The 17,526-nt window shown below is 39.6% G+C and overlaps 1 protein-coding gene across 1 annotated transcript; it reads right to left on the bottom strand.

Moving 5' to 3' along the window:
- Window positions 1-883: 883 nt before the first annotated feature.
- LOC125092796 (olfactory receptor 7G2-like) lies at window positions 884-1,840 on the bottom strand. The gene has a single exon (XM_047717202.1). The coding sequence runs from the start codon at window positions 1,820-1,822 to the stop codon at window positions 884-886; it is 939 nt and encodes a 312-aa protein (XP_047573158.1). The 5' UTR covers window positions 1,823-1,840.
- Window positions 1,841-17,526: the final 15,686 nt, after the last annotated feature.

The following is a 17,526-nucleotide window of genomic DNA, read 5'->3' on the forward strand; positions in this document are numbered from 1 at the left end:
CTTTATTGTTGGTAATATTTGAGTTAGGGATTTTTTCTTATTGTAGCTGAAGGTTTTATCACTGAGAAAGTTTGAATATCTCGGGGCACCTGGGTGGCTCAGTGGGTTAAAGCTTCTGCCTTCGGCTCAGGTCATGATCCCAGGGTCCTGGGATCGAGCCCCGCATCGGACTCTCTGCTCAGCGGGGAGACTGCTTCCTCCTCTCTCTCTGCCTGCCTCTCTGCCTACTTGTGATTTCTGTCTGTCAAATAAATAAATTAAAAAAAAAGAAAGTTTGAATATCTCACAATCATCTCAAACCACTGAGATAATCTAATTATGCAAATTTCATAGATAATAAAATGGAATATGGTAGATGGTAAAGTTCCTCAGATAGATACGGTTAATAGTGAACAAATTAATTACTAACTAGGTATATAAAAGGTGAACTCCCATACTCCATTATAACTCTAACTCTAGTGTTAGTGGCAGGCTGTAACCTGAAATCAGGTGGAAGCTAGTTTCTAGATAGGACCCCAGTTGTCTTTCAGTACTTTCCCTGTCCTTCATACTTTCTGCAGTATTCCTTCTGAGAGTGATAAAAAAAAATCACTATAAAAAGAACCCTTAAAAAAAAAAAAAGAACCCTTGCCTCAGGCTGTGCTTCTGTATAGAATCTGAGCAAAGAAACTGAATTTAGAGAATTGAAGTCATGTGTCCAACATCATAAGACTAGATAAAAAAGTAAAATATGTTTCAACCACAAGTTAAAATTAACTTGGACATTCTGTTGTCTGGCTAGTTTAGAGGAATTCAGTGATGGAAAAATCAAGCATATGGCACGTCCAGGATTACTATCATTTTGCCTCCTTCTAGAAACCCAAGTCCAAAGTAGATGGCATAATCACAGCAAAGAAGGGATTCCACTGATGAGTTTTCTCAAGGTTCCTTTCATGTCCCTGTTCCGCAAGCTGTAGATAAAGGGGTTCATCATTTGAGGGACCACAGCATATATCACTGAAGCCACTGCAGTCTTCTTGGAAGAGTCAGTAACTACAGAACTAAGGTACACTCCAACAACTGTCCCATAGAACAAGGACACAACTGACAGGTGAGATCCGCAGGTGGAGAAAGCTTTGAGCTTTTCCCCCACTGATGGCAGTCTCAGAACAGAGGAGACAATTTGAGTATAAGAGAAAATGATTCCAGAGAGAGGAATACCACCAAATAGGCTAGCCACAAAATAAATTAGGATGTTGTTGATCAGGGTATCAGAACAGGCAAGCTTGATGACCTGAGCAAGTTCACAGAAGAAATGGGGGATTTCCAAGTCCTTGCAGAAGGATATCCGTAGCACCATTAGACTATGGAGCATGACAACCATAAGGCTAAAGAACAGTGAGAGTAGAATCAGCAGAACACAGAGTTGGGGGTTCATGATAACAGTGTACTTCAAGGGGTGACAAATGGCCACATAGCGGTCATAGGCCATCGCTTTAAGGAGAAAGTTTTCAAAACCACCAAAAGCCAGGACAGATCCAACCTGGGTGAGGCAGCCTGTGTAGGTGATGCTCTGGTTCTGTGCTTGGATGTTCACCAGCATCTTTGGGACAGTGGTTGTGCTTAAGCAGATGTCAGTAAAGGACAGGTTGGAGAGGAAGAAGTGTATGGGGGTGTGGAGGTGGGAGTCAGAACTGATGGCCAGGATGATGAGCAGATTTCCCAGGAGAGTGACCAGGTACATGGACAGGAACAGGCAGAATAGGAAAGGCTGCAGTTCTGGATCATCTGTCAATCCCAGCAGAAGAAATTCTGAAACAGCTGTGTGATTTCTGGGTTCCATGTTGATGGATCTAATGGAAAAGAGGGGTAAAAATAAAATGAATGGCCCCTGGGTGACCAACAGCAGCATCACCTGGGAAATACTGAGAAATGCAAAATCTTAGTAATGCTCTAGATACACTGCTGGTAAAGTCTGAGATAAGAACTAGCAATCTAAGTTTTAAACAAACCATCCAAATAAATCTGATATATGGTAGTTTGAGACCCAGTGCTTAAGTTAAAGGAAGTACAAATTTATGTTTATGGCAAAGCCGAGTGAATATTGAAATCTTTCCCTCTGCTAATTTCTCCCTCCATCATCATCATCTCTTACTTTTCTTCTACCACTCAAATTATTGCCTCAAATTTTTATTGATCATCAACTCTTTTTCATACATTGTTCCAAGTGCTGAGACTGAGACAAAGAATCAACTATGGCATTTCCTTCAGAAATATTCCTTGTCTCAAAAAAACAGATGAGAATGAAGTTATCCAATCTCTGTGTAGAGTATGGTGCCTGACCCTTGGTGTGCCTCAGAATCAGCTGAAGGGCTTGTCAAATTACAGATGAGTTAGATCATTCCATCCATTTATCTATAGGGAAATTTAGAGGGGGTGAAGTACACAGTGCCTGGAAAAGACAAGATGTGAACTCACATGGTTTGACTGATGAGTTGATTGTCTAGACCAATGATTGTTAATGTCTCTAGATAATACAGAATTACCATTCTTAAGCCAACACTCAGATTTCATAAAATATCCTTTAAAGGGGTGCCTGGGTGGCTCAGTGGGTTAAGGCCTCTGCCTTCAGCTCCAGTCATGATCCCGGGGTCCTGGGATGGAGTCCCGCATCCGGCTCTCTGCTTGGCAGGGAACCTGCTTCCTCCTCTCTCTCTCTGCCTGCTTCTCTGCCTACTTGTGATCTCTGTCTGTCAAATAAATAAAATCCTCTCTGTCAAATAAATAAAAAAATATAAAAATTTTTATATTTTATATTATAAAAAAATAAAAAATTTTAATAAAAAATATAAAAATAAAAAAATATTTTATTTATAAATTTATAAATAAAATCCTCTCTGTCAAATAAAAAAGATTTTTAAATAAAAAATATAAAAATTTTTATATTTTATATTATAAAAAATAAAAAAAATAATAAAAAATATAAAAATAAAAAAAGATTTTATTTATTTGATAGACAGAGATCACAAGTAGGCAGAGAAGCAGGCAGAGAGAGAGAGGAGGAAGCAGGCTCCCTGCCGAGCAGAGAGCCCGATGCGGGGCTGGATCCCAGGACCCCGGGATCATGACCGGAGCCGAAGGCAGAGACCTTAACCCACTGAAACACCCAGGTTCCCCTAAATAAAATCTTTTAAAAAATCCTTTAAAATCTTAATGTATTCATCTTGAAGAATGCCCCAAATATTTTCCCTTGTCTATAGCATATGTCCACCCTACCCATGAAATACTGTGTAGCAGGTGCATGACATCCTTCCAAGCATATGCTCTGTTCCTAAGCAAAGATTAGAAAATGTTGCATATAAACTTGACTCCCCCATGGAAACCCTACTCACCAGCATTAGCAATTAATTCTAAGAGAAGCTGGGCCAATGTCAATGTCAGTTACAGTCTCTACCTTATCCTAAGGAGACCACTTCCTTAGGTGATAGGTACCAGGACTATCATTAAAAAACAGAAACAAAAACAAAAGCAGCTAAGTGAGAGAGAAAGGAAGCATAGTCTTCTAAAAAAAAATAGATGAAAATAGCAACAATTTTTCATCCTTGGAAGACAGAGAGTTAAAAGGTAAGATGGACTTATATGACAATTATAAGATAATCAGTCATCCTTAACAGTAGTACTTCTGTAAAGCAGTGGTCTTCCCTTGCCTGAAGGAGACAGAAGTGGCCATGACATTTGGTGTCTTACTTCGGCTTAAATACTGAATTTAATCCAGATCAGTACTTGATTTGTGTGTGGGAAGGGGGCATGGAATTGTTCACTTATGAAAAACCTCATTTGTATAATAGGGACTGTCACAAAACCTCATGGGGATATTGTAATTAATGGAAATGAATAGAGGAAAATCATCTGGTACATATTCAGTATATAGGACCCTGGTACTGACGTTTCCGTGTGTGTGTGTGTGCATGCGCGTGTGCGTGTGTGTGTGTGTCCTGCCATGAACAACAACACCTTGTACATTTCACTCCTCACAAGGAAGCAGTGGGGTGGGGTAGCTTGAGGAAAGATAATAGAAAGAAAGAATACCCCTAGCACATTAGCTGCAAATTTGTGGGAAAAGATTATGAGCTAGAAACTTTTATCATGTAGAAAAAGAGTGAAGGACTCATCAATGATATCAGTATTCATTTGAAACGGACAGTGGGGGGATGAGGTAATTGGGTGATGGGCATTAAGGATGGCACGTGATGTAGTGAGCACTGGGTGTTACATGGAACTGATGAATTACTGAACTCTACCTCTGAAATTAAAAATATACCATATGTTAATTAATTGAGTTTAAATAAAACTAAATTAAAAATTATAAAAGGGAAAAATGAAATGGACATAATGATGGGAGTGCTTGGGTGGCTCAGTTGATTAAATGTCTGACTTTGGCTTAGGTCATGATTTCAGGGTCCTAGAATCAAGCCCTTCATGGGGCTCCCAGTTCTGTGGGGAGTCTGCTTGGCCCTCTCCCTCTGCCCCTCCCGTACTCATGCTCTTCCCCCACCAAATACATAAATAATTTTTTTAAGAGATGGGCATATGATGAAAACTATAGCAGTTAGGGTACCCTGGGTGGCTCAGTCAGTTCAGCATCTGCCTTTGGCTCAGGTCATAATCCCAGAGTCCAGGATGGAGCCCAACCTCAGGCTCCCTGTTTGGTGAGGAGCCTGCTTCTCCCTCTGCCTCTGCCCTTCCCCTGCTTGTGCATATGTGTGTGCTCTCTCTCTCATGAATAAAAGCTTTAAAAATGTATAGCCATTAAAGTACATTACATAATAAAATGTATTAGATGTACAAATTAGTATAAATGAAGATCTATAAGTGAATATTTTTGAATGATGTAAAGTACACATCATTAGAAAATTTTAAATATATTTTGAACCATTACAAGGAATAATCCATAATAAAAATTAAAAAAAAATAAACCCAACAGGTTTTTTCTTTATTATGGATCATTCAAGCAAAAAAACAAAACAACAAAAAACAAAAAAAAACTACAAAAAAAAACCCCATTGAGATAAATGAAGGATGGTACCCACCAATCAAAAGCATAAAATTCACACACATCACCATCTTCATTCTAAATGGGTTTTTAAAAATATGTATTTTTAAAGTTTTATTTATTTAAGTAATCTCTATACCCCAGGTGGGGTTCAAACTCAAGACCGTGAGATCAAGAGTTGCATGTTCACCTGCTGAGCCAGCCAGAGGTCCCTCATTCTAAGTGTTTTTATTGCAATAAATAGTACAAGTATACACATCATGTATTTGAACAATCTTGATTCTTTTCTTTCCCCAGGGGAATCACTACACAAACTTTATACAGGTTATTCCCCAGCAATTTTTACTATAATGAGTATTGTTGTTAATATAATGACATAAGCAACTATATTATTTTCTTTTTTTTTAAGATTTTATTTATTTGGCAGAGAGTGAGAGAGAGAAAACACAAGCAGGGGGAGCAGCAGGCAGAAGGGGAACCAGGCTCCCCACCAAGCAGGGAGCACGACATGGGGGCTCAGTCTTAGGACCCTGGGATCATGTCCAGAGCCTGAGGTAGATGCCCAACTGACTGAGCCACCCAGGTTCCCCACAACTACATTATTTTCAATTTTGAAAACCTTATATAAACAGAACCATATAGGACATGTCATTTATTTTTTTATTTTTTTAAATATTTTATTTATTTATTTGAGAGGCAGAGAGAGACAATGAAAAAGAGAGAGCATGAGAGAAGAGAAGTCAGTGGGAGAAGCAGACTTCCTGCTGAGCAGGGAGCCCAATGTGGGACTCGATCCTGGGACTCCAGGATCATGACCCAAGCTGAAGGCAGTCGCTTAACCAACTGAGCCACCCAGGTGCCCCAGGACATGTCATTTATATTTGGAATTCTTATGTGATTTATCTTTTCTTTATTATTAATATATTTAATTCCACTTTATTTTAATTATCAGAGAGTAATCCACCGTATTATTATGTGATAATTTATTTCTCCATCCCCTGACTGATAGGTATTATAGTTAATGCCTTTTATCCTATGTATGTTTATGAGGACATGTACAATATAAAGCCATGTATAGAGATCACCACATTCAAGATGATGTTGTCTCAGGAAAGGAAAAACAAGAGTTCAGGATACAAAAGAGGTGCTTTCTATATGCATTTTTTTTAAGTGGGCTCCATGCCCAGAGTGGAGCCCAACATGGGGCTCAGACTCACAGTATAAGATCAAGACCTGGGCTGAGTCAAGAGTCAGACACTCAACCAACTGAGCTATCCAGGTTCCCCTATTTTGTTAATTTACCAAAAAGACCTGAACTTCGTATAGCAGAAGTCAACATTTGTTGATTCTGGAGTGAGTTGAGGATGTCTTTTAATTTATTATACTATCTCCATTGTTCTTATATAAAATCATTGTTAATTTTACAGAGAAATAGATGTATTAACAGGGCAGCCAGCTAGATCTGTGTCTCCACTTTCTCCTCACCATCCTCAAGCAAGCTACAGAGATAACATACTCTCCTGCTCAGTGGTGTATCAAGAACCAGGAATGCAAATAAAAGGAAACGCTGACCAAAACCCCTCTCCGTGACCACCATAAAAATTCAAGTAAATACCAGAAAGTTTTATAACAATCATCTTGTTTGGGAAGAGGCCAGTTTCTGTACTGGAGAATAACTGGGTTCTGTCATTTTTTAAAGAGAGATTAGGAGACCAGCAGATTGAGAACTGGGTGTGTATCAGTACAAACGTACATGGAAACTTGTCAATAGGAAGGCAGGCTGGAGTGCATGGGACACTTGGTTCTCATCATATCATGCATGCCCACTCCCCATTACTTTCCCTGGATGAATCTTCAGTAAAATAACTACCTCCCCTTACAGAAGCATTAACTAAGTGACTTTCAGTTACCTGGTTGGCATCAGTGTGGAATGATGCTTGACATATATCACCTGGATCCTGAAGACAGATCTTCTGTCTTCAGGAAGGGCAGGAACACTAAGTGACACAATGGGCTTATGGTCAAGAAAGATCATTCCTGGATGGAGCCTCACGTATGCTTCTTCTTGACTAGGCAAGAGCTGTGGAATGAGGTTGTCACAGACTGACTCTGTAGTGTCTCTCTGTATCCCTGGGGAATCAATATCCAAAGCTCCTCATTAGGCAGATATTTTTAGTATCATTCTTATCCCCAGGCCATGCACATCCTTAAAGACCAACACAATAGAAGAGAGGAATTATTTTCATGTGTGGTGTAAGGAAATGATCCAATTTCATTTTTCTGCATGTGGCTGTCCAATTTTCCCAACACCATTTATTGAAGAGGCTGTCTTTTTTCCATTGGACATTCTTTCCTGCTTTGTCGAAGATGAGTTGACCATAGAGTTGAGGGTCTATTTCTGGGCTCTCTATTCTGTTCCATTGATCTATGTGTCTGTTTTTGTGCCAGTACCATGCTGTCTTGATGATGACAGCTTTGTAATAGAGCTTGAAGTCCGGAATTGTGATGCCACCAACTTTGGCTTTCTTTTTCAATATTCCTTTGGCTATTCGAGGTCTTTTCTGGTTCCATATAAATTTTAGGATTATTTGTTCCATTTCTTTGAAAAAAATGGACGGTACTTTGATAGGAATTGCATTAAATGTGTAGATTGCTTTAGGTAGCATAGACATTTTCACAATATTTATTCTTCCAATCCAGGAGCATGGAACATTTCTCCATTTCTTTGTGTCTTCCTCAATTTCTTTCATGAGTACTTTACAGTTTTCTGTGTATAGATTCTTAGTCTCTTTGGTTAGGTTTATTCCTAGGTATCTTATAGTTTTGGGTGCAATTGTAAATGGGATGGACTCCTTAATTTCTCTTTCTTCTGTCTTGTTGTTGGTGTAGAGAAATGCAACTGATTTCTGTGCATTGATTTTATATCCTGACACTTTACTGAATTCCTGTACAAGTTCTAGCAGTTTTGGAGTGGAGTCTTTTGGGTTTTCCACATATAGTATCATATCATCTGCAAAGAGTGATAGTTTAGGATCTCAATGTGAGAAAGGAATCCATCAAAATCCTTGAGTAGAACACAGGCAGCAACCTCTTCGACCTCAGCCGCAGCAACATCTTCCTAGGAACATCACCAAAGGCAAGGGAAGCAAGGGCAAAAATGAACTATTGGGATTTTATCAAGATCAAAAGCTTTTGCACAGCAAAGGAAACAGTGAACAAAACCAAAAGACAACTGACAGAATGGGAGAAGATATTTGCAAATGACATATCAGATAAAGGGCTAGTGTCCAAAATCTATAAAGAACTTAGCAAACTCAACACCCAAAGAACAAATAATCCAATCAAGAAATGGGCAGAGGACATGAACAGACATTTCTGCAAAGAAGACATCCAGATGGCCAACAGACACATGAAAAAGTGCTCCATATCACTCGGCATCAGGGAAATACAAATCAAAACCACCATGAGATATCACCTCACACCAGTCAGAATGGCTAAAATTAACAAGTCAGGAAATGACAGATGCTGGCGAGGATGCGGAGAAAGGGGAACCCTCCTACACTGTTGGTGGGAATGCAAGCTGGTGCAACCACTCTGGAAAACAGCATGGAGGTTCCTCAAAATGTTGAAAATAGAACTATGACCCAGCCAATTGCACTGCTGGTTATTTACCCTAAAGATACAAATGTAGTGATCCAAAGGGGCACGTGCACCCGAATGTTTATAGCAGCAATGTCTACAATAGCCAAACTATGGAAAGAACCTAGATGTCCATCAACAGACGAATGGATAAAGAAGATGTGGTATATATACACAATGGAATACTATGCAGCTATCAAAAGAAATGAAATCTTGCCATTTGCGATGACGTGGATGGAACTAGAGGGTATCATGCTTAACGAAATAAGTCAATCGGAGAAAGACAACTATCATATGATCTCCCTGATATGAGGGAAAGGAGATGCAACATGGGGGGCTTAAGGGGGTAGGAGAAGAGTAAATGAAACAAGATGGGATTGGGAGGGAGACAAACCATAAGTGACTCTTAATCTCACAAAACAAACTGAGGGTTGATGGGGGGAAGGGGTTTGGGAGAGGGGGGTGGGGTTATGGATATTGGGGAGGGTATGTGCTATGGTGAGTGCTGTGAAGTGTGTAAACCTGGTGATTCGCAGACCTGTACCCCTGGGGATAAAAATATATGTTTAAAAAAAATAAAATTAAAAAAAAATTTAAAAAAAAAAGAAGAGAGGAATTAATGACGTCTAATCCCTTACCATGTGTGGGCAGCTGTACACCATGCAGTTCCCTTCACCTGCTCATCCTCTCACCCATTTCACATGCCTTGCACATGCAGACACACCATCCCTCTCTAACTGGACTCCAGTCTTTGGTTTGCCAATTGAGGCAAAGGCATCTCAATATAATTAGTGATATCAGGAAACCAGATTCTAACTTTAAGTGTGAAAACACTGTTTATATATGTGGGTATAAAATATACATTTATAAATACAGCTAAGCTATGTAAAAATGCAAACAATCAATGGTGGTTTTTTCTAAGTCATTGAATATTTACTGAACATTAATTTTCATTCTGTATAGTTCATACTGCAGATCTTAATCCATAATCAGTAAACTAATGGGACCGTGATCAATATAGATAAGACTTAAGAATTTCATAAACACCATTTCCAGTTTCATCACAATGGGTTCAGTGTACATATTCCTTCACATTAGTGGGTCATGAGTTGAAATTATGACACTTCTTTTTTTTTTAATCATTCTGCTACTCTTGTTTTTAAGTTTTATTTAAATTCCAGTTAGCTAACATACAGTGTAATGTTTGTACAATATAGTGATTCAATACTTCATACAACATCCAGTGCTCACCCAAGTGCACTCCTTAATCTCCATTGCCTACTTCTTTTTTTTTTTTTTAAGATTTTATTTATTTATTTGACAGAGATCACAAGAAGGCAGAGGCAGGCATAGGGAGAGGAAGGCAAGCAGGCTCCCCGCTGAGCAAAGAGCCCGATGCAGGGCTCGATCCCAGGACCCTGAGATCACGACCTAAGCTGAAGGCAGAGGCTTAACCCACTGAGCCACCCAGGCGCCCCTCCATTGCCTATTTCATCCATTCCCCTCCTCCACCTCTGCTCTGGTAACTATCAGTTTCTTTTCTATAGTTCAGAGTTTGTTTCATGGTTTTCCTCTCTCTCTTTTTTCCCTTTGCTCATTTGCTGCATATGAGTGAAAACATATATTTGCCTTTCTCTGACTGACTTATTTCACTGAGCATGACACTCTCTAGTTCCATCTCTGTCATTGCAAATGGCAAGATTTTTTTTTTAGTAGAATTATAAGAAATTTCAGTATCACTAGCAAAGCAATAGTAGCTCGTTCATCCATACTCAGTAGGATGAGATTTCAACCCTCATTTAATTGGTGAAGATGGTGCTCAGTGTTAATAATTACAAACTTTTCATCATTAGGGAATGTAATATGTCTAAAAGAAAATAAAGGAAGTCTAAATTTCTATAGTCTTTATGCAAAAATTCATATTTTAAACATAGCATGGTCAAACTTTGTTGAATTACTATTTGTCAGGAAGGATTTGACAAATTCACTGATTTATCTTCTCTTTTACCAGTATATTTCTGCCATTCAAATCCTTCCCCAAATCTGTAGCAGAATGCGTTGTGAATGTTGCTAACATCACAACCTACAGAGTGTCATGGTGTTCAGGCAATCACCTCTTGTCTCAGTGACATTGGCCAAAAATGAAAGTTCTTCCCAGAGCATCACGTAGATCCTCCCCAGAGCAGATGTTTAAGTTATGAGTCATGCCATTTCAAGTGTTAGAAGTGCTTATGGCTTGTTCATTATTTTTCTAAAATTGTCGGCACCTGGGTGGCTCAATCAGTTATGTGTCTGACTTTGGCTCAAGGTCATGATCTCAGGGTCTGAGATAGAGCTCCATGATGGGCTCTGCACTTGGTGGGGAGTCTGCTTCTCCCTCTCCCTCTTCCGCTCCCCCCACTTGTGCTCTCTCGATCTCTCAAATAAATAAAATCTTTAAAAAAATAAAAAATAAAAAACAAAATTGAGTAGAATTTACCTAATGTAAAATTAAACATTAACAATTTTTTAAATTGACGTGTAGTTGACACAACAATGTTTTATTGGGTTCAGGTATACAATGTAGGGATTTGACAAATCTACACATTAAGTTGTGCTCACATCAAGTATAGCTACCATCTGTCACTATGCAATGCTATTTTAGCATCATTCTCTATGCTGTACCTTTTATTCCCATAATTTACTCATTTCAACACTGGAAGCCTGTACCTTCCACTCCCCTTCACCCATTTTGTCCAACTCCTCACTCCCTTCTGACAACCATTAATTTGGTCTCTGTATTTATGGGTCTGTTTCTGCTTTTTGTTTGTTTGTTCATGTGTTTTTTAGATTCCACATAGAAATGAAATCACAAAACATTAGCCATTTTTAAGTGTTCAATTCAGTGGCATTAATTACATTCATGATGTTCTGCAATTATTACCAAGATTTGTTTTCAAATCTTTTCCATCACTCCAACCGGAAACTCTGTAACTATCAATCGAGCACTTGTAATTTCCTTTCCCTCCAGCCCCTGGTAATCTCTCACCTACTTTCTGTGTCTGTGAATCATACAATATATGTCTTCTTGTATCGGGCTTATTTCACTTAACATAGTGTTTTCAAGGTTCATCCTTGTTATAGCAGATACCAGAACTCAATTCCTTTTTATGATTGAGTAATATTCCATTATATGTACAGACATCACTGGGCTGTCTTGTGCATTAAAGGATGCTTAGTAGCAGCCTGGCTTCTACTTGGCAGAGGATGAGAATACTCCCCTCAATTGTGACAACCAAAACTATTCCAAAAAACATTGTCAAATATCTGCTGGGGGACACAATCATCCTGATTGAAAACCGGTATCTTAGCCTCTTTCTGCCTCAATCCACTAGGGAAATACACATTCAGGAATGACATTCCTATTTAAATAATGGAAACTTCATTACTAAGGCCTAGCTGACAATTTCAAGATGGCGCTCCACTGAGGTTGTGAGGTCTAGACAAGGCTGACACACTTAGGTAACCTATTCCAGATACAGAATTCTTATCAGTTGGGGCTCTCAGGGACAGGGGTTCCTCCTTCTTGTAAATGGGCAACAGTCTCCCAATTACTGATCATATCCCAGAGTTCAATGTCACAGGGTGCCCACCCTTACTCATCAATCTCATTCCACATGCCTTAGGTGGAATGTAGCCACGTAGTGGGTTTTGTCCCAGCACAGAGAAGACAGATTCCTTCTGTGTGTGTCTGTGTACACAGTTCTCCACAGTATAGTCTGACTCAATTGTGTGTCTAATGGAATAACATTTTCTTCTAAGGAAAATAAAATATATATATATAAAGATAAAGATATATATAAAGATAAATATATATCATATAATTAATGTAATATGTCTAAAAGAAAATAAAGGAAGTCTAAAGTTCTATAGTCTTTATGCAAAATTTATGCAAAAAAATGATATATATAATTATATGATATATATTTATCTTTATATATTTTATATATAATATATAAATATATATCCAGGTTGAGGCCTTAGGCAAGAAGGATCAAATCAGCTTTCTCTTTCTGAATGCCAATAAGAAACACTAAAGCAGAGGTCCCTGGGTTAAGCAACTGCCTGTGGCTCAGGTCATGATCCCAGAGTTCTGGACAGGGAGCCTGCTTCTCCCTGTCCCTCTGCCCTTCCCCCCCTGCTCATGCTCGCTCTCTCATGCTCTCAGTTTCTCTCAAATTATTAAGTAAAATCTTTAAAAAAAAAAACACTAAGGCAGTCAACCATAGTAAATATGCATAAAACCAAAACTTTATTTGATTTTTTAATCTCACAGGAGGCAGAGTTCCCATCCTGCTCATGCTTTTTTTCACTTGTGATTTTGAAATATTTTTAGACTCACATAAAACTTGCAAGAATAGCACCAAGATTTTGGTGTACACTTCCCAGAGCTCTCCTTGATGGTGATGTAATCTTTCATAATCTTTGTAAATTAGCCAAACCAGGAAAGAGATCTTAGAGCAATACTACTAACTAAAACTATATGCCTTACTGGGATTTAAACAGAGTTCACTTCTGGAAACACGGAAAAGACAGACTTCATGCATTCACACTGAAATCAGATGGAAGCCTTTGATTAAAGTCTCAGTTCATTAAAAGAGGAAATAACCATACTTTTGAAATTATGAATAATTTATTTCCAGTCTCAGTGTGTGCCAGCCTGTATTCATAAAAAAAGAAATCCCTCCAGGACACCCCCTTGTACGTTAATCCACATGCATGCATGTCTTTTCTTTCTCATTTCCCTAAAGCTGCAGCTCTCAGCTGCACAAAAAGCACAGCCAGGTTTTGAACCTCCTCCTGTGGTGCCTTTGAAAATTCCAGTGCATGAGACTCATACTAGACCAATTAAATTCAAATCTCCGAAGGCCACATTTTAAAAATTCTCCAATGATCCCAAACGCAGCCAAAGTTGAGAATCACTGCTTTCAAAGATTCTGCAATAAAAAAGACTCAAATTGACAGGCTCTCAAGCTAATGATAAGCTGTAGTGGGAGACAGACTTCCCACTGAATTTCACATCAAGGCTAATTTTAATTTGTGCCATTCAGAGCTGAAAGGGCCTGTTCTCTATTGCCCTCCAAGCTGTTGTGAACATTAGCAAAGAAAGAGGATAGAGAAAGATGACAACCAGAGGGCACTTGTGGGCTAATGTAAGGAGAAAAATTCAACATTCACATCGTTTTAAAGAAAACAAAAGGAATTCAAAAAAATAATTCTCCAAATGGAAACATACACCAGTTTCTACATGGAAAGACTCAATATTGTAACGTTTTAGTTCATCCCCAAATAATTCTAAAAGTTAATGTATTTGTGAAATTATTCCAAATTAGGTTAGAAGATGGTTAAAAACCCTAAAATTTAGTTGCAGGAATAAAAAGATAGAATTCCAAGAATACTTTAGAAAAGCTGAATAATAGATGTACTTACAGCAATTGCCAGAGTAAAACTTTTTTTAAAATGACGTGGTACTAATCTCAGTAATATGTAGACCAAATTATATAGAAAACCTAGAATAGACTTCAAAATTAAAACTGAAAGAATCAAGTGATTTTCTATAGGCTCACATTGTCCCGTTAGAGTATGAGCTTAAAATGTTCAAAGTGAAGTGCGGGTATGTTGATTTTGTTTCCTTTTGCATTTATTTCCTCTAGAGAAATAGACACATGTATAAATTATTATCATCATAAATGTTATTGTTATCACAACTAAGTTGTGTTTAACGTTCCTCATTGGGTCAGAAACTGTTCTAAGCCCATTTTATGTATTGTATTATTGAATAGCTATAACAGCTTTATGAAATTGATACAATTATTTGTACAGATAAAGATACTAAGACTTAAAAAGTTGCAGTAAATGCCCATAGAAAGTGATGGTGAGGCCAGGAGGCAAACACGGGTGATCTGGTATCAGAGCCCAGGTTCTTTTTTTTTTTTTAAGATTTTATTTATTTATTTGGGAGAGAGAGAGAGAATGAGAGAGAGCATGAGAGGAGAGAGGTCAGAGGGAGAAGCAGACTCCCTGCTGACCAGGGAGCCCGATGTGGGACTGGATCGCAGGACTCTAGGATCATGACCTGAACCAAAGGCAGACACTTAACCAACTGAGCTACCCAGGTGTCCCCAGAGTCTGGCTTCTTAAGAATTGAACTGTAACTTCACATGTACACATATGCTTATATTTTTAGGTATTATTAGGTAGCAGGCCAAAGTCATAACATAGATGACAAAAATAGCAATGCCATTTTTCTTTTGGAAGTGATCATTTTTCTTTATACCTAAATGTTTAAAAAATTATGTAATAAGCATTACTTTTATAACCACAGAAAAGTACTTCTAAAAGGTAAAAAAAAAAAAAAATTCTCTACCTGTCTGGTCTCAGTAGTGGTCACATTATAATTAAACCCAAAGGAAGGAAGTCAAACAGAAATGCCCAGCAAAGGAATTGAAGCAAGCTCCTTATCTACAAATGTAATTTCCAGAAAGTAGCCAAAGGTGAATTTCTATAACACCCAGTTCGAATGCATAGTGAGATCTGAAAACAGCATACTGAAAACAAGCAAAAATGACTTAGCTCCTTGAGGTTAAGAGTATGAACCAATTAAAATAATTTACTTATCAAAATTAACTCACTGTGCTATGACTACCATGCAAACCTACCACGTGGTAAACCACCCTATCCTCACCACCCTAACGTGAAATCGCCAGCCCAGGCACTTAAACCCTATGAATATCCTTCCTTGATTTCCCATCTGAGACACTACTGAGATCCTCTCAAGGTGGTGTTCTTCTTTGCTATGGTGGGTCTAATAAGCTTAGTCACTTACTGTACAGCATTCTCAGGTGTTGTTTAAAGAGTCAACCATGGACAGAAGCTTCAAGATTCATGGTTACATCACACGTTTTTTTTTTAAGATTTATTTATTTATTTATCAGAGAGAGAGAGAAAGAGAGCATGCGCATGAGCAGGGGGAGGGGCAGAGAGAGAGAGAGAGAATCCTTAAGCAGACTCCCCGCTGAGTGCAGAACCTGACACAGGGCTCAATCTCATGACCTAGAGATCATGACCTGAGTCAAAAATCAAGAGTTGGAAGCTTAATCAACTGAGCCACCCAGATGCCCTACATCACACTTTTTTTTAAAACTGTGTCCTGTGGCATGACACAGCATTTATTTTTCTTTTTCAGACTTCAACCTCCTCCTTTTTTTTTTAATTTAAATTTATTTTTTTTCAGTGTTCCAAGATTCATTGTTTATGCACCAAACCCAGTGCTCCATGCAGTACGTGCCCTCCTTAATACCTACCACCAGGCTTACCCAACCCTCAACCCCCCTCCCCACCAAAACCCTCAGTTTGTTTCTCAGAGTCCACAGTCTCTCATGGTTCGTCTACCCCTCTGATTTACCCCAACTCACTTCTCCTCTCCATCTCCCCATATCTTCCACATTATTCCTTATGCTCCACAAATGAGTGAAACCATATGATAATTGACTCTACCTGCTTGACTTATTTCACTCAGCATAATCTCCTCCAGTCCCATCCATGTAGATAGAAAAGTTGGGTATTCATCCTTTCTGATGGAGGCATAATACTCCATTGTATATATAGACCATATCTTCTTTATCCATTCATCCACTGAAGGGCATTTTGGCTCTTTCCACAGTTTGGCAACTGTGGCCATTGCTGCTATGAACATTGGGGTATAGATGGCCCTTCTTTTCACTCCATCTGTATCTTTGGGGTAAATACCCAGTAGTGCAATTGCAGGGTCACAGGGAAGCTCTATTTTAATTTCTGAAGGAATCTCCACACTGTTCTCCAAAGTGGCTGCACCAGCTTGCATTCCCACCAACAGCATATATCACATTTTAAAAGTTCACATGGGGAAGAGTGATGGCAGCAAGATGGCAGCGTAAGCATTTCTGGTGATCATCTGCGCCTCGAAACATCTTTCAAAGTGATGATCCACACTGGAAAATACTGTAAGGAGTGCTAAGGATTCAGGTGAGGGATTACAGCACAGAAATAAGAGAAAATGCCTTGGAGTGGATGGGGACATCAGTTTTACTCTACCCTGACAACCATCCCCTAAGACCGGGCAGCACAGCATGGACAGAGACACCCTCCTGTAACACAGGGAGAGTGAAGTGAGCACTCTGTTTCACCATGTACACCAGCACCAGGGTGGCTCTCATGGTACCAGGCTCCTGCCTTACCTCAGTGCCAGGCCGGCACCTGTGGACCTAGACCCCAAACCAGTTCCCACAAACCTAGGCTCCTGGAGTACACCAGCACTGGGTTGGCTCTGGGAGCCCCAGGTTCTAGGCAGGTTCCCAGGCACTGAGGCTCCTGGCCAGACCCAGTGCCAGGTCAGCTACTATAGACCCAGGTTCCTGGCTTACTCCATGATCAGCCTGGATCTCATGACCCCAGGACCCTGGCCTGCCCCAGCACCAGGCCTGCCTCTGTGGGCCTGGAATCCAGACCAGCTCCTGCCAACCCAGGCTCCCAACCCACTATCATACTGGACTGGCCCCTATGACCTGAGCCTCCAGGTAGGCTCCCACAGACTCAGCTTCTAAGCTTGCCCCAGCACCGAGCCAGCCCCAGGCTCCCAACTGGCCCCAGCACCTGACTAACCCCGTGGCCTTAGACTCCAGGTGGGCTCTCATGAACCCAAACTCTGGTCTTTCCCAGTCCCAGGCCAGCTCCTGGGCCCCCAGCCTCCAGACCAGCTACCACAAACCCAAATACCAAACCCACTTCAGTCGTCTCTGGAGGTCTTTGGCCTCCATGCACCCAGGATCCAGGTCCAC

This window comes from Lutra lutra, chromosome 1, assembly GCF_902655055.1.
Source record: "Lutra lutra chromosome 1, mLutLut1.2, whole genome shotgun sequence".
Taxonomy (NCBI): domain Eukaryota; kingdom Metazoa; phylum Chordata; class Mammalia; order Carnivora; family Mustelidae; genus Lutra; species Lutra lutra.

Bases quoted from the DNA above. Each gene is read 5' to 3' on its own strand.
- LOC125092796 (XM_047717202.1), bottom strand. From the start codon at position 1,822: ATGGAACCCAGAAATCACACAGCTGTTTCAGAATTTCTTCTGCTGGGA.